General features: G+C 36.2%; 1 protein-coding gene across 1 annotated transcript in view; it reads left to right on the top strand.

The window, feature by feature from the left end:
- Positions 1–23,095, top strand: part of map2k6 (mitogen-activated protein kinase kinase 6) — a 44,550-nt gene extending 21,455 nt beyond the window's left edge. Inside the window, exons 2-12 of the mRNA XM_052112210.1 lie at positions 5,228–5,294; positions 5,496–5,544; positions 7,194–7,307; positions 8,561–8,680; positions 9,010–9,126; positions 9,978–10,029; positions 10,820–10,947; positions 11,938–12,015; positions 16,667–16,806; positions 17,814–17,859; positions 18,396–23,095. Coding sequence (XP_051968170.1) covers positions 5,228–5,294; positions 5,496–5,544; positions 7,194–7,307; positions 8,561–8,680; positions 9,010–9,126; positions 9,978–10,029; positions 10,820–10,947; positions 11,938–12,015; positions 16,667–16,806; positions 17,814–17,859; positions 18,396–18,473 — 989 coding nt within the window. The 3' untranslated portion in view covers positions 18,474–23,095. The remainder of the gene's footprint in view (positions 1–5,227; positions 5,295–5,495; positions 5,545–7,193; positions 7,308–8,560; positions 8,681–9,009; positions 9,127–9,977; positions 10,030–10,819; positions 10,948–11,937; positions 12,016–16,666; positions 16,807–17,813; positions 17,860–18,395) is intronic.
- Positions 23,096–23,893: the final 798 nt, after the last annotated feature.

The raw sequence follows: 23,893 nt of genomic DNA, 5'->3' as shown, positions 1-23,893 counted from the left end.
ATGCTTTTCTTACTATGATGGGCACAGACATAGAGACTACATGAGTCCAAAATGAATAAAATTCCAGATGCAGTTTTTGCTAAACATAAATCCCAATAATAACCAGAAAAAATTAAGATTCTGTGTATAATGCTGGACTTTTAACAATAAACAATCCCTAAACATACTGGGGACTATTATTATGAAATGACAAAGACTTTGCCCTGTTACAGCCCTTTATTAAGTACTGTTTATCCCAATTATGTTTTTAATAGCCAATATATTCACCAGATATAGTATTTTGTATACTATTTAGGGATGGGTGAGATTACCAAAATCTTATCACAAAATAAATAATTATTTATCACGATAACAATGTACTCCATATCATGGTAAAGTAATTTTAGTTGGATATTCCAGCTTCTTCTACTTCCTCTTCTATAATTTTGTCTTTATTTGGAACTTGACAAACATAATTTAAAAGTAAAAACATTTTACATTATGCCACATTTCAGTCTATGTTGATGATGATTATTATTATTATTATATTATACATTTTCCTCGAGGAACTTTACATAATTTCAAAGCAATACAACAAAGAAAATAATACATAAGTAAAAAAATGTATAAAACTTATAAAGTCATCTCCATAGAGCTTAAATATGAATATCTAAAGGCAAACATGGCCGGTCTGTTTTCCTATATCTAATAGAATTTGAACAGTATTATAGTGAAGGTGATTATGTTTGATTATGACAATGATTTGCATGCTCCAGGGATGGCGTACTTGACACTCACATAAAACACAGATGCATGTGTCAGAGTAGAAGCAAACTTTGCGCTTATGAACTAAAGATGAATGTCATTGAATTTGCTGAATTTTATTGAAATTCTCAATGCCTGATGATAAACCTTGTCCATGTCTCTTAAAGTCGCATGTGAAGCCCTGCCCGCTGATACATTTTCACACACCATGCGCATTGATATTTACTAGGGCTGTCGATTTAATGCGTTAATAACGTGCGATTAATTTGACAAAAATTAACGCGTTAAAAAAATTAACGCACTTTAATCGCAATGCTTAACTGAGAAATTCAAGCTTGTAGTACCACCTGTTTACTGCAGAGGGCAGTAATTAAAATTTCAGCTGTGTGAGCAACACACAGTTTATACAGTGAAGAAAACAATTTATTGCGTTCAAAACACTTGATGGAGCACAAATGCGATCTTTAAGGGATCTTAATATGTGTTTAAAGATTGAGTATTAAACTATATTTAACTCGACACAGTGACCTAAACATTTTATTTTTATGATGCAACACACCCCAGACGCGACACAAGCATGTCTGACGCAGGTTGTACGGTCTTTACCTCATACATATTTAATTACCAACGAGGTTAAGGAGGTGTCCTTTAAACTGTTACACCGTTTTTACCCAGTCAATCTTTATTTAAGAAACATGCTCCCTGAAATAGATCCACTTTGCTCCTTCTGTAATGCTGTGATTAAAAGTTTATTTGTACGTACCTCTATTTTAACTAGTTTTTCTTTGCTTTATAAAGACGTTTTATTTGGTTTTCACAGATTTGATAACTTAAACCTAAACAAACCCTCACAATAAATCTCCAACTGATTGACAAATTCACTTGTGAAATGGATTGCTGTGAACTGTATGCCAATGATTGACTTATGATCAATAATATGGTAGTAAACAATACATTGTATTCTAAAGCCACTTTTATATTGTCTTATCAATGATGAACTCTTCTGCTACAAGAAAGTAATGCATTTTAATTATCTGAATATTTGTTTATTTTATATATATATATATATATATATATATATATATATATATTATTTTTTCATATTTACAGTTAACTATGTATACTTATTTCATCATTATATATTGAATTATTGTTATATGAGGGGCTTTCTCAGCAAATATTTGTATATGCGATTAATCGTGATTAATTAATCGGGACACCGTGTAATTAATTTGATAAAAATGTTTCATTGATTGACAGCCCTAATATTTACATATTGCAATAAACACGATATAGCAAAATCACACTTTTTATTGTCGCCACAATATATATTGTCATATCACCCAGCCCTATGGTATATATATTTCACCCCATGAGGTTTAATGAGGAATATGGTGTACAAGATATGAAGTTGGAGATATGTTGTATGTGCTGACAGACTTGCTTCAATTCAGAGCATTTGATTATCTAATTCAAATAACAAAATTTGCATTGAATTAGGGCTAGGCGATATGGCCAAAACAATTATCACAGTATTCTTTTTCATATTGTTTGATATCGATATTTATCTTGATATACATTTGCACATTGCACTTTTTTTATTTCCAAAAAATCCTAAACAGTCAAAATAGTCTCTACAAAACTGCATTGGGTGCCAAGAGACTGCAAAAGCATTGGGGTTTGAGGGATCTTCTACTAAAATATAAAAATATTTTATAGAGTTTATCAATTAAGTGCAGTTGGATATGAATGTTAAAAGACCATTGGTTCATTTTGAAGCACAGTGACAGCAGTCCAGTCTATGTTTGAATATTGTTACGTTCAGATTATATATATATATATATTTTTTTTTTTTTAATTTAGATATATATAGAGCATAGAAGATATATAGGACATTAGATATTTAGGGCATAGAAGCCCTTGTGACTGAGGAATGACACTTTTCCACTGCATGTTACAGTTTGGTTCGACTCTACTTGCTTTTCTGAGCTTACTTTTCCACTGCAGTTTAGTGCCATCCCAACGTAGGTGGGATTGTAGGCTGATCGTCATAGTTGCGCAGCCTCTACTGCCGTGACATCTTAAATGTGACACAAACATTACTGAGCATAAACCATAACATGACTGCTAGCTGTTAGCTACTAGCTCATTGTGCTACATAAAGCAGTTGTTGCATGTTGATTTTACACAAGTGTAACAGTTGAATTGGCCTGGTTGTTTTAGAAGCAAGCTTCCAGTAGCTGGTCAACTAAAGAAAGTGACATTTTCAAGCAGAGTATTGCATTAACATACCAACTTCCATCGTGGACTCCAGCCGTGGCTGAGTTCAGGGCACTCTCCCTTCCATTGCTCGCCGGTCTAGATAGCGACCATTTGGTCTAACCACTTCCACTTTTCCTTGATGTTTCTGTAGTAACTTAAACATTTTTTTTTTACCTTTTCCCTTCACTGTTGGCGCTCTACAGTGGAAAACCCCCAAAAGGCGAACAGATTCGAGTTGTGCAGTGGAAAAGCCACATATGGGGGTTTAGGGGTATCCCCTAAAAGAAAATGTTGAAAATGTCTGAATGGAATATTTTTATATTTTTTTAAAGTGATAAAGACTAGGCTACCAACTCGTAATTTTATTATCTTTCCTTGTCATCCAATAGAATTCTATTTATTCATTGTTAAAGGCTTGTAGCATGCAGATTAATAAAGCAAAATTTAGAAGGGAAAAAAATTATGGTCTAAAGGCGCTTTGGATCCACATTACCTTATGCAATGCCTCATGTCTACACACTTGCGTGGAAAAGAGGCAACACGTGATTGATTGACCGCTTTATTAATCCTGTAGGGGAAACTCACCACCAGTTCAACTCACATATACAAACAGCAAACAATATAGAGATTGCATTCACAGATATCATCAAATGAATAAAAAAACCTTAAAATGACAATTGAAGGCTCGTGCGGAGTGGGACAGGGCATAAATGAAGTGTGTTCGGTGCTAGAGAAAAATATTCAAGAATACAGCGCAGAAAGATCTGAGCTGGTGTACACAGCACTGTTGTTTTGTCACACTGCTCACTAGAGATGATGACAGGGCGCAAAGGTCATGATGTCTTGTGGGTCCAGATGTAATCAATCCAGGCTCAGATCACTGTGATCGGCGTAGCCTATTCGTTAGCAAGGCAGCTAACGTTAGCATCTTTATACAGTCTGAGAAAGCCGAATTGCTTTCATTTTTAGTGTCATGCACCAGGTCGTCTAGATGTAGACCAAAGCAGGACCTTTTGTTTTTTATTAATTTGAGCATAGATTTTTGCCAATATCCAATTATTCCAAAAAGCGGTAAAATCGATATATCGGTCTACCTCTAAAATGTATTGCAGTTGCACACACCAGGGTAAGAATTGGCTCCTTTACAATTCACGAGTTGCAATTTGAATTTTATTGAACGTTGCATTGAAAAGTTGATTTGACAAGAAGAGGAATTTACAGAATTGCAATTTATAGAAATTCAACAATCACACAACAGAGGAATTTCAGTACCTCACGTGTTTTTCCACCATAAAATGAAAGTTAATCACATTTAAATATAATCAAATACTCTCAGTAATGCCATCTATAGACACCTATTTCTAGGTGGCATTTCAAACATTAATATCATCTAACGTTTCAAGAAATACCCCATATGTTGTATGATAACTTGTGTTTTGCTTAATTAAAAAAATGTATATTAAAACCTACACTAAAAGCAGTAGTATGAATTTTTTGAATGTAATTCTATTTTACTTCAAAATTGAATTTAACATTTTAATTGCAATTCTGCATCTTGTTTGCCACCACTTTGAATTTAGTTCAAATTAGGAATCAAATTGACATTCTCAATTCAATTCTAAAAAGGCTTACAACTCTCACACACTGAACTCCTTCAGCACAAGTTGTACCTATAGTTTGCAGTCAGTTAGATGGTGACGGTGTGTTGTGAGCTGCTCATGTGCCATCAGGTATGTGGATCGCCCCACTTGGGTGTCACTGATGATGGGTCACGCCCGTGCAATAGCACCTGGCGGAGCAGCTCCGATCTGCTCCAGATGGAGAGAATGCACCTGGCCCTGCCGTCTCGCCTGCCTTATTCACACGTGTACTCTCTCTCCACGCACTCTCTCACTCTCTCTTATTTACTCAGCCAGGATCTGGAGTCGCTTGCGCTGTCTGACTGTAAGTGCTCATCTAATTGGTAGTCTCGGAACTCCATGGGGAACAGAAATAAAGGAAAGGGCTTGATGTCCTTCAGGACAAGCTCAGAATGCCTCTTTTGTTAAGCTTGTCCTTTTGGCTATTTATTTTTTTCATTTCACATAAAGCCTTTATTGCAGGCAGTTTTTTCTGTTAAAGGGATATTTTTCATAACAAAAGCAATTCACAAGGTGAATCAAAATACCTCGGGTGACTTTGATGTAGTAATTACTTTTTCCCCTTCTTTTTTCCCCCTCAGCAGGTAAAAAGAAGCCACCTCTCCGGCTTCCAAAAGATGTGTTTGATAAACCCCAGCCTGCACCTACGTAAGAGTTAACATTAATTTCAATGCATTTATAAAGTATTGGGATCATTAGGCTTTTTTACTGAGAGCATATTTTAATTAATTTATCAGCTTTGTGTGACTGTGTAAGTCGAATAGATTTTTAGTAATTAAGGCTTGCATTACTTAGTGAGTCATTTACAGTGTAAGATGGGGCACTCAGTGGGATTTCTTTATTGCACAGACCCCCAAGAGACCTGGACTCCAAAGCCTGCGTTACCATTGGCGAAAAGGTACAGCTCATCACCCTTTCTTTAATTAAGTCAGAAAATAGAGCTCTTTTCACTCACTGTATCTTCTGTATTTCACAAAAAACAATTTAATTTTTCCTTCCTATTATCACCCATTTATCTCCTCCTGTCTTTTCTTTCTTTATTATTATTTTTAAAATCTCTTAAACCCCTTTTCGGTTTTGTATGGTTCATTTATATAGATTATTGGTTTGACTGACCGATATTCACACTTTTCAACTTAAATGGTTATTGGTTCTTTAATTTAGTTTTTAGAGATAAAAGGGAAATCTCATTCTAAATCTCAATAATGTTGTTATTTCTATTCTTAATTTTTTTTTATAATGCATATGTTTTTTTTTTTTCATTCCCCCTCCCCCGCATCCTTTTTGTATGATGATTTTTTTTTTTTACTTTTGTTGGTCAACAATAATATTGTTATTGTTAAGAGTCATTGTTATTATTATTAATATTAATAAAGTATTCATATTAATCTGTTGTAGTAGTTTAATGATTCAGTATTTTCAAAAAGTAAAAATACAATGATAAATTGATAAGACACTTAAACATTACCGGTCAATTTCAGTTTTTGTGAAATTTGTTTGGAGTGCTTTATGTTAGTACTATCTGTTATGCAACATTCTGTTCCAGGCAATGAAATATAGCCTCTGAGATGTTCCTAACAGAGATTTAAAAGGTTTTTTTTTTAATAATGTTTAATGCTGCAGGGTTTCACTTCACCCGCAGCTCTTCCTCATCTGTATTATAAAGCACTAAGAGCAGAACATTAGATCACCACCTGTAGTCAAAGCTTTGTGGCTAGTAATTTGCATTCTTGTCCTAAAGAGATCGAGTTATCACATATTTTCAAATGAATTATTTTGCATTGCTTTTTATGGTGATGTTAGTCTCTGTACCGAGCATTGATATGAAAGGTTGGCTCAGTTAAAGACCCGCGGGTCGTAAAGAATGGCCCAGTGCACATTACTGCCCTTTTGAATTCAACTGATTGTAGGCAGTCTGGAATGCACTTTACTGTCTCTCAGGCTGTAAAATATTTATTTTGAACTCATCAAATAAGTGGAATTTTCCATTGGCAAAGATGGTGGCCTTTAGTCTGGGTACCAAACCTGAAGATTAAGTAACTTCAGTCGTTGTTCTTTGAAAAAGTTAGATTGGTGTTCTTTTGTGAGGAGCCGTGTTTTGTAACTTTAAGGTTCATGTTTTTTTTTGTGATTGCCACTGATGGCAAGCAGATAAATTAATAGGAACATTTTATCTTCAGGGATATTCAAGTAGTCTTGGCATGCTTCCATTTCAGTACTTTGGCTGGGTGGTGGGACTGCATACAACGTGCAACAGTAGAAATGTCAACCATAGAAGTCACGACAAGATTATTGAGAAATTGACATTACGACTGTACATGGTTAGGCTATCGTTTTTCCTTTAAGTGTCTTTCAAACTGTCTGATACATGAGCTTCAGTCTATCTGTGTGAAACTCTGTTTTGCATTTGTTCCCATGTTGTGTCTTTAATTCTTGTTTCCATTAATCTGCGATTCTCTATTCATCTGAGTATTACCACTCAATGAAATAGAATTCATTGTTGCCCTATAATTCCTTTAACACGTGTGTTTTGTGTGTTCTGAGCAGAACTTTGTGGTGAAAGCAGATGATTTGGAGCAGATTGGGGAGTTGGGGCGAGGGGCGTATGGAGTGGTGGACAAGATGAGACACGTCCCCAGTGGCGTAATAATGGCAGTAAAGGTGAGTTCATCCAGGTCCACACTATCCCCACACCACGCAAAGTAAGAAGTTTAATTACCTTTATAAAATTCATTATTTTGTCTTACCTGTAAAATTATAATGACTTGCAATGCTTTGAATTTACATTTTCATCATTTGCAGCGTATATCAGTATTTAATTCACTATGATGCTTAATAACTAAGCAAAAAACCATGAGAGGCTTAACTGTGATAAAATAACTTTATATTGTGGCAACCACAATATAAAAGACACTCAATGTGTGGAGCGAATTAATTTAATTATAGGCTATATTAATAGTATATAAATATTTTTGGAATTAACTATTCTTCCATAAGTAATATAGTTATTAAGCTTAAAGGAATATTCCGGGTAAGACCTCATTTGTGGCTTAATGTTACCACAAAAATTAATTTCGCCTTCTCCCTTCTTTTAAATACTCATTGTTTCAAAAGATGTCAACAAATTGCATGTTAACATGATTTAATGTGATAAATTCGCTTACTAACCTTTTCTATGTAAAGTTATATCCAACAGCTTGTTGACATGACGAAGTAATGGCGTAAACCTTGAAATGACCGTAAAAAAAATAGCAATTTAAACAACTTTACTGCTCAAATAATACACAAGTTTGAAGAGAAGATTTAACGGAAGTGCTTTTATAAAATTATAAGCTTCACATTTCTGGCTTTGTTTAAACCCTCCAAAAATGGGCCACATTAATGTCCATTGTAAGTGCCTCACTGTAAGGAGGGACAAGTCGAATACATTTTTTGTGGTAATCAATATTATGTCAGAAATGCTGTCGATTTGAGTTTAAAGTCCAAAATATACTCAGATTTTGGTGTTCGCTGTCCTTTTCTGAATAACGCAGTGGCTTATTTTATCTTATCGCGGCCCATTCGGCCGGTTTCACGACCGATGGCCAACCTGATCAGCGCCGAAGCGCGTCGGCTCACCGGGAAAATGCCGGTATGCCAGATTACCAGTCCAGCCCTGACAGTAGAACGTGTGGTTACAGGTCTGCATCTGTCGGCATTTTGCCACACCTTTGAAAGCAGCTCAGTCAGAATTTCAACTTGGAAATCTGTTTTACAATGTTTTTATACCACTATTAATTAACAAAAATGTATTTGTTAATAAACAAAATGTGAGTAATAAGCATAACATTCATGTCCCAAAAACACCATTTAAAAATGCATGCATTCATTTACAATAAGATTGCCGGATGTGCTGACACGTGCTTTTCCTGTAGCGGATCCGGGCCACAGTAAACACACAGGAGCAGAAACGGCTGCTAATGGACCTGGACATCTCGATGAGAACAGTCGACTGCTTTTTCACTGTTACCTTCTATGGGGCCCTCTTCAGAGAGGTACAAGCACACTTTAGCATAATTACTGTACATTAAACCACTCCACACAGTGTGGGGGGAGAACAAATGCACTAACATTTGATGAGTTGCATTTATTGCTTTGTGCCTGTGATGATTGGATTTTATCATTTACCGCCTTTAGCTGATGAAGTCATTGTAACAAAGTAGCACTGAGGACAGAGCATTTAAGTTTTGAAAAGTTCCACATGAAGTCGTACAATGGGAATGTTTTCAGTCATTTCCTGCTGTATCATTTTTATGTTTGGTTGTTGTTATGTCTCACTTCCAAACCCCAACTTTTTTACGTTATTGGCTGGTTCTGTTGTCAGGGTGACGTATGGATCTGCATGGAGCTGATGGACACCTCTCTGGATAAGTTTTATAAGCAGGTGCAGGAGAAGGGTATGACCATCCCAGATGACATCCTTGGGAAGATCACAGTCTCTGTAAGTTCCACCCCCATTACCTGTGGGCTCGTCTTTGCCAAACTCTGATTGGCCAGTTTTTGATCTGTGAGTCTGAATTTGTATGAGCTTTAGTTTGAGTTTGTATTAAGATGCTAATGAAGGTTTATATTACACAATTGTTGATTTTTAGCATGTCATAGCCAGCTGCGGCAAGCAACGAGTACCAGAACGTCTGTTTCTTCGGTTGTATTGCTGTGGCGTTGTTCTGGGTAGCCTCGTCCACAATGAAATGGTCCAAAATCCTTTACATAATTGTTAATTAAACCTCATATGTTCTGAATGGCTGTGTTTGTGTCATGTAGCGAAACAGTTTCACATTCAGCTAGGACCGATAAATTGTTGCGACTTGTTAGGACATGGTGTTAAAGAGTTAAAAACATGCTTGACGTTGGGAATGAATGAATGAATGCATGCATGCATCAGGAGACCACTTGTTCAAGGAGAGAGATGCAAAAAAACTCCCACTGCATTGCTCTAATCCACCCTTCATTATGTCCATTTCTTGACATTAACAATTATTTTTTTTTTAAATTGCATTTTAAATTGCTACAAATGTAATTTAATGCAAGTCATTTATTGTCTCCATCTCTTCCATTAACTTTATGGAAAGATCTGTTGATGCGGTGAATTAATTGATCTGATTAAAGCTGTAAAATCTCAACACGTTGCTACAGATTTAATGCTAAATATGTTTAATGCTTGATTTTTAGTTTTTTTTTTTTTTTGTTTGCATGCCCAGTACCTGAGCAAATGAGATTGTTTTAATGCGACATAACTCCAGAGCTACTCCAGTTGTGTAATGAGCCTGATGTTTTATTTCCCCATTGCAGATTGTAAAAGCATTGGAGCATCTCCACAGCAACCTGCAAGTGATACACAGAGGTGAGATGGGACTGAGATGAGCACTTTGCTCAGAGATTGAAAATGATTTCTGGGCTGTAAGTGTGCTAAAAGTCTGAATGAACCGTGATAAACTTGTGGTGCTTTCTTTTCCTCACAGTGACAGAAAAAATTAGGCCATGTTCAGAATGGAATATTAGTTTACTTCTTACTGAATAATGTCCAATCTGTGTGCGTTTTTGTTTTTTTAGTTTTTTTTTAAAGAGAATATTAAGGAGTTTATTCCACAATACACTTTTCAAACAGAAGTAAGCTACATAGTTTTTATGACCACTTAATTTAGCATGTGATTGCCGTCCACTCATCTTGAAAATAACATTTTTATTTTTGAATTATTGTTACATTGTGTAAAAAAATAAAAGAATTGAATTACTTCCATTTAATTTATTACACTGGATATGGGAGGTCAAGTCGAATTGTGCAGTATGAAAACAATCTGTTGTATTCTGCACATTGTGGAAAATACAGGTATTCTATATGTGCAAAACATTTGCATACTATGCACATTATACATACTATACACTGCAGCAACTGTTTGAATAGTATAGTTGTATGCAACTTTGAACAAAGCCAGAGACTATGTATTTGCTTTGGATGGTGCCAGCACATCACCTACTTGGTTGATAGCATAGTAGAGAGATGACAGGAAATGATTAGGAGAGTAAGAGGAATAAGATCGGGACCTGTCGCAGGCAGGATTCGATCCTGTCTGGAGCAACTAGACCACTGATCGCAATTCTCTCTGTCTTTCTGTCTCTTCCTATCAATCCAGATGTGAAACCCTCTAATGTCCTGATAAACATGCAGGGCCAGGTGAAAATGTGTGATTTTGGCATCAGTGGGTACCTGGTGGATTCAATGGCAAAGACAGTGGACGCTGGCTGTAAACCATACATGGCGGTATGTCTAATGCTGAGGCTTCCTTTTACTTCACATCTTCTCATAGTCAATTTCACAAGACTTGAAATAATACACGCAATGCATTTAACTTCCTTAATGTGAGATGATTCAGAAAGAAACTGGATATTCAGCAGAATCTAGTGTAGGGCGATATTTCATGTCGCCCATCAGGTTGGGATTCGATTTAATTAGAGTTAACCCTCGGATGTTCATTAAAGGCCGACACCTTTACTGTTCGGGGTCAGATTTGACCCCAAAATGTAGTCATACATTCAAATGATTTTCTATAAAGGTAAGAATGTCGATAAATGAATTTGTGAACTATGGCTATGTGAACACAGAGGTAATTTCAGAGGTGGAGAAACTTTTATATGATGAAAATTTGGTGATGAATGTTTATTATTTTTTTATTTATTTATGTAGAGTCAGTGAAGAACATACATTATTTTGTTAAAGTAAAATCGGGTAATTTTTTATTTGACGTTGTTGTGAAATATAAATTTACTGTCTTTACTGGAAAAAAGTGTTTTATTGAGAGTGTGTGGAAAGTTTTAACATCCTGCAAGTACTGCATATTTAAACCTAAGAACTGTTCACCGAAGTCCAGATTGAGTTAGACTATAATCGTTCAAAAGCTCTGAGACAATGAGACATTGATGAAGTCTGAGTTCTCTGAGTATAAAAGACACTGGGGATTTAGAGGATTCTCCACACACTCCTTAAAAATACTATAACCTCAGGCTTTCGTTCACAGAGCCTGTGTTCATACAGAGAGTAGAAATGCGCTTTTGGATTTGTATGAATGTGTGGTTGGTGGGTTGTGAATAGAAAGGCATACTTGTGTCTTGAAAGGTAGGTGTGCATGCAAAAGTGACTTTTTCTTGTGTATTTCACATATCTCATGCTTGCTTGTCAGTGTAACTCAATTTATTACACTAGACTTCCACTTTTTTTTCCTCAATAAATATTTTTTTTCTCTCTCATTCACAGCCTGAGAGAATCAACCCTGAGACCAATCAGAAAGGCTACAATGTCAAGTCTGATATTTGGAGTTTAGGAATCACAATGGTAGGTCTGAGTGACCTTATGTCATTTTTAAAGGAATAGTCTACCCAAAAATGAAAATTAGCTCATCATTTACTCGCCCTCATGCCATCCCAGATGTGTATGACTTTCTTTCTTCTGCTGAACACAGAGTTTTAGAAGAATATTTCTGTTCTGTAGGTTCTGTAGGTCCTCACACTGCAAGTGAATGGGAACCAAATTTTGAAGCTCAAAATAAGCAAATAAATGGTGCAACTCCAGTGGTTATCATATCTTCAGAAGTGATATGACAAGTGTGGGTGAGAAGCGTGTATATATATATATATATATATATATATATATATATATATATATATATATATATATATATTTAATTATATAGTCATATAATTTTTTTCTTAAGACTTTAAATCTCCACTTTTACATTCTTATGTTTTTGGTGATTCACATTCTTCATGCATATTGCCACCTACTGGCCAGGGGGGAAAATTACAGTAAAACGTGCATTAAGAGGACCTACACAGTTTGTGTTCCACAGGACAAAGAAAGTCATACACATCTGGGATGGCATGAGGGTGGATAAATGATGAGAGAATTTTCAGTTTTCATGTGAATTATCCCAATACGATTGTATTGCTTAAAGCTGAGGTTTGTCATTTCTACGCTAGTGCCACGAAATGGAATGGCAAAATAATAACTTGGTAACACTTCACAATAAGGTTCCATTTGGTAACATTAGTTAACATGAACTAGCGATGAACAATACTTTACAGCATTAAGTAATCTTTGTTAATGTACATTTTTGCATATACCAATACATTTTTAAATAAAAAAATTGTATGTGGTTAACATTAGCAGGGTTTTTCCTGGCTTAAAATGAGGCAGAGGTTGTACCATCATAATCATGTGCACACATACACTTGTACCATGCCTTCCACTGCCTGAAGCAAACACTTTTGAAGAAAATTACAATTATCAACTTATTATTATTATTATTATATTGCATATTTAATTAAAAAAGCTAACCTGTTCAACGTTAAATTAAATACAACATAACAGCTAATGTGTTCATTTATAGTTAACAAATTGCAAACTTGATTAACCTCTAAAACCGTTAATAAGGTCATCTCTGATCTCTGGTATGTGGGTGGGTATGGTGGTAAGGGATGATGTGTAGAGACCAGTCGGCCACTGTCTTAAAGCTTGGATTGGACTGATCGCTTAGATCAGGGGTCGGGAACCTTAAAATCATGTTAAAAATCAAGTGGCTCACCGGGTATCTCACCATTCACCAACACATGAACGTTTGAAACTTTTTAGAGAGAATTTTCATGACACCGTTTTGATTTCCTTTGTCCCGAGTTTGTCGTACAGCCTACTCCTGGTGAACAAGGTTTGAAATGCACACCCACCAAATTCTGATTTTTCATGCAGAGTATTTTGCTGATGTACCAGCCACTGTGGAAGGCGACCTGTAAGACTTCTCAGAGTGATATATTACAAGAAATTAGACACAAAGACATGCATTTGATGAAACGTGAATATATTTTGAAGAACAGATGAAAGAAAAGCAGCCGATATGCGACAGATTTTATGTGCGCAGTGAGCTCCGCTGTTCATGAGTGCAATGACAGTAATATAAGACACGTTCACCTTGAATCTAAAATTTATTTTTATTGTATTTTATTTAGGCAGAATTAACTGTAGGCTATTACCAAATGCAATACAAACACGATAAGAACACACATTTGGCAGCATATTTTGGGAACACATGGGAATTTATTAGGCTTATTTATAATGATGATTATTATAATTATATTTATAATCGTCTGTTTGTTCTTAATTTGTTTGCTATTAGTAGTTTTTCCACCTGTAGATGGTAAATGTTTGGATTTAAGTGGTTAAACAAACCTATATATAAGGTTTGTTTAACCACTTCGTTATTTGAATTGATTTTTCGTTTCATTTAAAGTGTAATTTGAATTTAGAAATGTCTTTTTAAGTTTTTTACAGATCGCCCAGCCCAAAATGGAAGTCAAATGTTTCATGAACAGTTGTAAAATGAAGTACATTTTTTGGTGAACCGCACAAACACGGGCACTCAATTCCAAATTGCAACATGTTACCTATTAATTTTTGCATATTTGTTTGTTTTTGAGTCGTCTATAGGCAATATAATTTTTTTTTTTATATGAAAATTGTAAAGTATTCATTGTATGGCTCCTTTGTGAAAAAAGGTTCCCGACCCCTGGCTTAGATTGACAGGTCTTGATTTACCATGCGCACCACTGAAAGAGTGCTGGATCTTATTACTTGTTACAAGTAATAAGATCCAATTACAAATGTAAGTAGTTCTTTGTTTCAGTAAAACCCTCAAATCACTTGTTTGAGAGTATTTTAAAAAAACTTGCTTATAGATATCAATACACATTTTTTCTCAGATATAGTTAACATGATTGTAGTCATCATGTCAAGCATGAATAATTAACAAAATGAATAAATAAACTGCATCACTTTCTCAGCAGTGTTGTAACATTAGAGCCTCCAAACATGAGATGTACATGTTTGAATTTTTGAGAAAATTAAGATTATGCGTGGTTGGTCATTTTTAAGTCACTGAAATTAGGCCATGAAACACATACTAGATTTTGTATACTCCAGTTTTCGCTCACAAAATGTACATTTGGGAGATACATTTTGTGTTATGCCGTATCGGTTCACGCTCTTCTCTTGAGGTAAATTCACAGCGTGTCTTCTTCCAAAAACAATAATGAGCTCAAACGGGAAGGACTGTACCTCTCGTTGGTTTCATACGGAATACACAATCAGAGAATATCCGTTTTTGATTTAAATTGGTTCATTTTAAAGTAGACAGTTCAAGTTTTCTATTGACATATTTCTCATGTCTGCAAGGCAAGTATACGCTGAGTTTCGGTTCATTTTCGTGACGTGCATCAGACAGAAGTTCACAGAAAAGTTCACCGGCAGAAAGCGCATCCTGTATAATTTATTTTACAAAACCACAAAGTTTTGCTGTTATTGTGTGTGTGTGTACAGAAATAAAAGTAAACCCTTTATAGTTTCGAATGATGTCTTGGGGTGTGTTCACACTTGTAGTTCGGTCCGCTTGGTCCGGACCCAAAAAAATTAATTATACATTTAGTCCTGGTTCGTTTAGTGTTCTCACTGGCATTTTTAACAACAAACCTAACGATACAAATCCATAGACATCAGGGAAAAGTCACGACCTGATTGGACCACTTTTATGACGTATATTTTCTGATGGAACTTACCGAACATCCAAAACAATGCTGGCGAAATGCGCTCGTTGGATGTATATGGTGGTATTTTTACCAGCTGAGAACAATCGGGTATGAACCAGGTATACTTGAGGTCAGTATTAGGCAAATTACTTCCTGTTTCTGGTCCGTTTAGACGTCTTTGGTCCATGTTCCGTTCATATATCAATCGAACCGTACCAGAGTTCGTTTGGAAGCAGACCGAGACCCACTTGTCTCGGTTCGCTTGTTTAGTGTTCACCAAGGTTCGGGTGACAGCGTTCACACTTGTTCAAATGAACCACACTAACAGAGCAATCGCACCAGAGTTCGTTTTAATCGAACCAAACCTACCAAGTGTGAACTCACCCTTATCTGTATGACCGAAATTGAATTTTTTTTGCTGTTATCAGGGAAAATGTCAAGTAATCGCACTGGCGCCTCCGGTGACCACAGAGGATTGACTATGTTATGTTATCAATATAAAATAACATCTCAAACAGGAGCAATTCAAATATTGAATTTTGGGGCATTTCCGACCCTGCACAACGTTATTTTGAGCCAACGACTGATTAGCTTGCTGTTAAGTTTAATGGTAAGTAAAGTTCTACTGGCTCTATGGAGATTTTTTTATAGTGGTTTAATTTCACAGCAGTGGCAAACAATGTCAAAGTTTACGGCAAACATGATCCTTACCTGGCTGTCACAAATGATGGCTGGTCAGATAGACTTCGATGTTGTAGTGGAGGCTGTGACAAAGAATTTCAAAGAGGGGGAGGGTCAGGGGCTCGTGTGGTCTCGCAGAATTACAACTTAAATGCAGATGTCGGGCACACGTTTAATTGAGAATTGATGCCAAGGGCTACATTTACATAAAAACTAAAATATAAATGGAAAAATAAGAAATTGCTTGCAAAAAGGTCACTTATCTAGTGAAAGACGGCAGGTGATTTTCAGGGAAATTTGACTGAGGTGGCCGCCTCATAATTCTCTATGCAGGAAAAACCCTGATTAGCTAATGCGCTGTGAACTAACATGAATTAACAATCAATAATTGTATTTTTGTAAACTTACATTTAACAATGATCAATATATTTGTACAGCATTTATTAGTTCATGATTAACAAACATAATCTTATTGTTGAGTATTACCCATAACTTTTATTATTGACATTAATAAGTTATATTACCTTGTTTAATGCTTAACAGATCATTAATCTGTTACTCATTATATAATGTTTAATAATAACTTGTATTGGTACTAAATGTGTGGCACTTGTGAATTTCTGTGGCATATGTTGTTTTAAAATAAAATCAGTGGTGTTGTCTCTGTCTTCGTGGGGTGTGATGGTTTGTAATGGTTTTGTTGTGACATGTACCTTTTTCAATCTTATCAGATTGAGCTGGCCATTCTGCGGTTTCCCTATGACTCATGGGGAACGCCATTTCAGCAGCTCAAGCAGGTGGTGGAAGATGCGTCGCCCCAGTTGCCAGCAGACCGGTTCTCACCCGAGTTTGTGGACTTCACATCACAATGGTGGGAAAGCTTTTACAAGCAAACACAAACATGCATATTTAGAAATCAAATGGCTTATTCTGGAGTTGCTGGAGTGTTGTGGTTCAAACTTCTTTCTGTCCTTCTTTCTCCGTCTCTCCCTCTCTCTCTCTCTCTCTCTCTTTCCTTTCTTTAAAAAGGAAAAGTATATTTAAACACTTGTATTTTAAAGTCGATTGATTGATTGATAGATATTTATATATACATGCACATTATATATATAAATGTAATAATTTTTATGATTAGATAAAATGTTTTGTGGTTCAAACTGTTTCTTTCTTTCACTCTCACTCTTGCTTCATCTCTTTTACACACACACATACATATATATATATATATACATACATACATTTTATAATTTATGATAATATAAAATATATTTAAAAAACCTCTGTAGTTCATTAATCACTATACCTTTTATTGTATTTGAAGTTGTATTAAATTGAAGCTGGCACATGTGTTAAGAGAGGATCAATTTTGATTTCGTGTTGGCTGTAAAATACAGTTTTAAACTATATATTCATTAAACATATTTCAGGTTAGACAAGCCATGATACATAATTTGCATTCCTTTTACAACATGCTGTTCACTTCTGAAATCTATTCAGGACTAACTCGTTTTTAGTTGGTCCATTAACACAATATGACTCGCATACGTGGGCTGATTACAAATTAGATTCTGTTGAATGCCATTTTCTCCAGAGCGTCACCATCACTGCATAGTTTCATGTAAGTGACAGTATTCTCATTCATATCTGTAGTGTCGGTACACACATACATATACACACACTTTACAAATATCTTGACACTGCATGTGTAGTAAGAAAGTGAACAGGATGTTGAAACCCTGATTGCATCCTCTCTTTCACAGTGTGTGGGGAAGTTTTTGCGGTTTCTCTGGGTGCTCCAGCTGCAGCCGTGTCTGCATTTGCGGTTTCGAAGTGTGTGTCTAACGTGCATTTGTCTGTTTTTTTGTGGTTGTGTTTCAGCTTAAAGAAAAATTCCAAAGAGCGGCCAAACTACACAGAACTAATGGTGAGTTTTATACTTATTGAATTTTTGAAGGTTGAACTTCCCTGGTTTGAGCTTTAGGTGTCAGACTTGCGCTTTTGATACGGGTCTGCTAAACCTGCACTTTGAAGTTCGTAGTGATGTACAATCAGGGAGTAATGATGCTGTTATCTAGTTTACATGAAATGTCAAGAAGTTACACAGTGTGACACTTCATGTGGAACTATTTTAAACAACATTTTACTTCTGTGCTTTACATGTTTTTTAATAGATGCATATTAAATGAGACTACATAACATAATGTGTTTTTAAACATTTGTAGGTTAAGAAAAGAAGAAAAAAAGACAAAAACAAATTGCTTAATTATTATTATGAATAACAGAAAGGCTGATTAGTCAAAGCATTTAAAATAAGCATTTTCTCTTTTTGTTATTTTTATATATATATATATATATCCACAGAGCTGGAAATGTCAAATATATGGTCAATATAAATATTTTTAGTTGTGCTCAGCTCTAGTTTTTGACAATATTAATGATTAAAATCTTTTCCATTCCCAGCAACATCCTTTCTTCACCCTCCATGACTCCAAAGACACCGACGTGGCTAGCTTTGTGAAGAGCATCCTCGGGGACTGAGTGCATCCCTCTCGGCAAAAATTGTGTTGCCGCGGGGGGAGGGGAGAGACTGGACTGTTTCAGAAAAGAAAACACCAATAGCAAGACTAACACCTGTAAGACACGCCCACCTCAGCTACCAGGAGTGTACATGCATTCAAGAGGGGCTGGGGGACAGAAACTGAGGGGGGCAGGGCGTTTCCTAGCAACACACCGGAGTAGGGCATGGGACGGGAATCTTAGTACGTGTGTGCATGTATGCGTGTGAAATTGCGTGTGTGCGTTTGTATGTGTGAATTATATGCCTGATTGTATGTGCATACATGAGCATTAAAAGGTTTTACAGTCCCAAGTCTTATTTTCAATTCACACTTAATCAATTGTTCAATCGTAGTCAAAACTGAGCTTTACCTCTCAATCCAAAAAGCAGTTTTAATATCAGGTGAGTCTGTTATAGATGTATGTTGAGTTTTCCCCAGTGGCACTTCAGTGTATTCAACAACCAACAACATCTGGATCTCTTTAAAATAAAATGAAATATAAAGAGAGAGAGACTGGTATAGATATATTTATCTATTATCCATATATGTGTATATACTCCAAAAATATTTCTTGAATTTGTTTAATGAGTTCATTAGGACAATATACTGTGTTGGCTGCAAGGAGTAAGTTATATCAAAAGAAAAATGGATGAATGAAACATCTGTTTCCTCTGTATTTGCAGAAGGCTGCATCATTGAAGGCTGATGTCAGATCAGTTTAGAACGCAGTTGGAATAGTGAGGGTCAGGAACTAGTCCCACAGAGCTGTTTCTGAATCAGATGTTAAAGGATAGTTAACCCAAAAATGAAAATTCCATAATTTACTGTTTCTGTCACCGTTTTCTTTTTTTCTACATTTTAAAAAGGCAGAAGAAAAAGTAAAACAGGTTTGGAACAACAGGGTGAGTAAATGACAGAGTTTTCATTTTTGGGTTAACAGTCTCTTCACTGGTCAGAAGTGAAGATCTTTGCTTTGCCTGCAAATCCTAATTGCAGTTTTTGCAAACACTGCTTTCCAAATACCCTCCACGAACTTTGTGTGTGAATGGGTGTACGTATGTGTGTGGTTTATTTGCTACTTGTCTATACCAAGGTAGTTTTGGGGCAAAAGGTATCTATCTGTTGGCTACATCTAGTCCTCTCTGTTCTGAGCCAGTCAAAAAAAATCTCACTCTTTTCAACTGCAATCAAACTGGAAATGATTATATTATTATTATCTTATTTTATTATTATTATTATTACACACACTGCATATGTATTAACCGTAATGAGGTGTTTTGCAGTTTCTGTACGTGTTGTAACTGCTGTTTTTCTCATTGGAAACTTGACAATTTCATTTAAATTTTAAGGTTGTGTGCAGGAGTGTGTGTGTGTGTGTGTTGAAGTACGAGCGTGTGTGTGTACATGTATGCATGTGAGTGTTATATACAAGTCTGAACACACGTAGCTGACACTTTCAAAGCCTCACTGTGACTCGGAAGCCTGATTTTGTGCCTCTTTGTAGAAAAAAAGCAAAAAAGAATTCACCTACAGTACATTCATACAAACTACAAAACCCACGCTGCTTGTGATACAAAGACATGCTTTGCTTTCCTCAGGCTTTGGATTGTGGTGAGGGGTCTGTTGCTTTGCTTTCTGGGCTACTGATTTTATTCTCCCGAAATATTCTGTAAGATGGAGATGATGTATGTGTGCATGTGTGTTTGTTTTGTTTTGATTTTATGTTTTATTTCTTTTGGGTTGTTAGGGTCTATTTTTTGTTGTTGTCTTGTGACCACTGTATAGAATGGATAACACTGCTGATTTGCCTGTAATCGTTCTATTGTTTGATTCAAACATAAATGTTATCATATCTTCGCTGCTTCTTTGGCTATACGTTACAATTAAATCATGTGTCTTTTGGGGGGTGGGGGGATTCGTACAAAACATTCCTATTGTACACAAATATTCTGCATATATCCCCATATGTATGCAGAATATTTGTGTACAATAGGTATGTGTTGTCAAACTTCACAAAAGTTGATTTATACTGATGAATCTTATGACACCTGTCAAGAAAATATCCAGGTAAATTTCACCCCCAAAAAATAAAATTATTTATTCAAAATTCTGTTTATAAATAGAAGTTAAAAAGTGGCAAAGAAGCTTAGTTTAGGACCTTAAAGGGATAGTTCACCCAAAGAATCTCATTTACTCACCCTCATGCCATCAAAAATGTGTATGACAGACTTCTGCAGAACAACATTTTGCCCCTGTAGGGCCAAAAATGTGAAACTTTGAAAATGCATAAAAGTAATCTATAAGACTCCAGTGGCTGAGAAACTGATGAATAATTAAGTCGGTTTTTACGATAATTTCGCTGTAACTTTCTGCATATTGCGGCTCCGTTTTGTTGTCCGTTATGCATAACGCGGCGGCGCATTTTAGCTTAATGCGGCCCATTCAGCACATTTCGCGGCCGGCCCACTCGGATCTCACGATGGTTAGTCTGCCCCTGATCGGCCCCTTAAGTGCGTCGGCACACTGGGAAAATGCCCGGTATGCCAGATTACCAGTCCAGCCCTGGCCATTCCCCTTGATCACATTTCAGAGGTTTTCAATGGGGTTCAGGTCTGGAGATTGGGCTGGCCATGACAGGGTCTTGATCCGGTGGCCCTCCAGCATTGCTGAAGCACCCCCAGATCATCACCGATCCTCCACCAAATTTCACAGTGGGTGCGAGACACTGTGGCTTGGAAGGACTCTCCAGATCTCCGTCTAACCATTAGATGACCAGGTGGAGGATCGATGATGATATGGTTGTGCTTCAGCAAGGCTGGAATCATACAGATTCATCTTTGTGAAGGATGCATGAATCAAGACACATAAGGTTATCTTGGAAGAAAACTTGCTTCCTTTTGCTCCGACAAGAATGTTCCCCAACTCTGAGGATTGTTTTTTCCAGCAGGACAATGCACCATGCCACATAGCCAGGTCAGTCAAAAGTGTGGATGGAGGACCTCCGGAACAAGACCCTGTAATGGCAAGCTCAATCTCCAGATCTGAACCCCATTGAAAATCTGGAAAATATATCATGGAATGTGATCAAGAGGAAGATGAATGGCCACAAGCCATCAAACAAACCGAGCTGCTTGAATTTTTGCACCAGGAGAGACAAAGTTACCCAACAGCAACGTGAAAGACTGGTAGAGAGCATGCCGAGATGCAGGAAAGCTGTGATGGAAAATTAAGGTTAATCAGGGATGAATATGAAAACACGGCCTCTTTTTTTTTGTTATTTGGACCAGTTGTCATTTTCTGCAAACGAATGCTGTAATTGGCCATATTTTTATTTGGGAATTGGGAGAAATGTTGTTAGTACTTTATATAATAAAACAAAAATGTTAATTTATCAAACACATACCTATAAATAGTAAATTCAGAGAAACTGTTACTTTTGCAGTGGTCTCTAAATCCATATATATATATTATAATTATTATTATATTGAAATGTGCCCTGGGCAAGTTTTGTGAGAATAACTGACATACTAGTTTAGGTTTTATGTTATATATACGGTATATGCAAAAACAATTATATGAAACAAATAGCAAATTAATGAACACCTAAAACATGCAGGAACTAACGTACCACTTCACAGACTTTTCTAGTTCTAGAAGTTTCTGTTCTCTGCTAAAACCGATGACTGCTGGATGCCACCAAAATCTTTCCACTCCGTCTGCCTCCAAAATCTTTCCAATCCGTCTGCCTCATTCATCCATATGATCATTCCCAGCCATCATGTGTTAAAGGTATGGATTAGCTAAGTGAACACTGCCATGAGATGACAGTATAAGTAAAGACATTTAGCACATGACCTTTGAAAAAGAATATATTTTCTATCTGTCAGTCTCTATCCCAATTTCTTCTCCCTTAAATGCAGTTATATCAGTTCTTTATTATACGTCACCTTCTCTTTGATGAAAGATTTAGAGTTAGAAGATTATTCTATCACACATGGTCTTGTGACTCTGGTGTCCATCCCAAAATCCCCTCAGTGGCCACACTATTTACTCAGTGTGGCAAGAAACCGGCCTGAACACCCATGAAACATAATGCAGTTCTCATCTTCACAGGTTGTCCAATCCTGTCAAAGTTATTATGTAGGTGGAGGATGCAACATTTGTTGAGTTTTATATTAAGTTACATTTGAGACTCAACCTATGTGCCATACTTTCTGGTATTATCAGATAGTTCGCTATGCTCATTGCTTCAGTATACAGTACATTTTAATCTAGTAATAGGTCCTTGGTGTGAATTTGTGAATCCTCTATTGGATAAGCAGCAATTTATTATTTTTTTTTTCAAGAGGGCCAGTTGTATATATTCTTTATTAATGAATGCAACATTAAATGAATTATTTCATCAGATATCCATGCAGGACGCCATCATATAATTATTTTACTTTGTGTTTGACCCTTTATGCCTGTTTTTTGTCTTTTCTTTCTATCATCTGTTCTTTGACATGAAAATGGCTAGCCACATATACACACACACTGTATGTGACAAAAGTTGTGTCTCAAGGAGCTGTGTTTTTGTTTGATTGTTAATTAAAGGTTTACAGACTTCCATGTGAGTGTCTCTATTTGCCAGCTCTGTTATACCCATGCTGTTTTTTGAGCATGTGACCTTAACAATACAATGGAAAACGTGTCCCACTTCTGTGCAGTTTTGGTTTGTAGACTTCTGATTTAACCAAGTACTCTCAGAAAGTATGATTCAGACACATTCATCTCCTCTTTCTATAATATGAGAATAAGACTTGCATGTACATCCATGTGACTGATCCAATGAATCTACGGATCTGAAGAATTCAAGGAAATGTGATGTCTATTCCTGTTCCGATGCCGATAAAGCTGGTGGGAAAATCACTTTAGACTGGGGGGTGCAAACCTCTCCTAAACTTACTGTGTTAGGTTTTGTTTTGTCCGAGGCTAAAATGGTTGCCACCAAAAATGAGATGTTTTGCCATGATTTACTCATCTTCATGTCCTTCCAAAGCTGTTATTTAATTTTTTCTGTGAAGTTCAAAAGAGGAATCTGAACTTCTGTTTTCCAGAAGGGGAGTGGATACATTTTTACTGTCGAGCTCCTAAAAGACAAAAAAAGCACCTTAAAGTATAATAAAAGTAGCCCAAAAACTCAGTTCAACATACTGAGATCGCTCACTGATAATCTTTCCATAGCTCTCAAATGTAATTTGCACATATGTATTTCCTAATTTGCCACATTTGTTATCAGTCACATGACATGCAGGAATCAATTCTGTTTGCAATTACAACAAATGAGGTGTGGCTTGTCTATAAATGGCATTTTTCTTACCGAGCACAAAGCACACATGAGATTTGTGAGCTACGGCGGAG

Source organism: Xyrauchen texanus, chromosome 40 (genome assembly GCF_025860055.1).
Source record: "Xyrauchen texanus isolate HMW12.3.18 chromosome 40, RBS_HiC_50CHRs, whole genome shotgun sequence".
Lineage (NCBI taxonomy): Eukaryota > Metazoa > Chordata > Actinopteri > Cypriniformes > Catostomidae > Xyrauchen > Xyrauchen texanus.
Note: the sequence above shows the minus strand (reverse complement) of the source record. Positions and strands in the feature narration are given on the sequence as shown.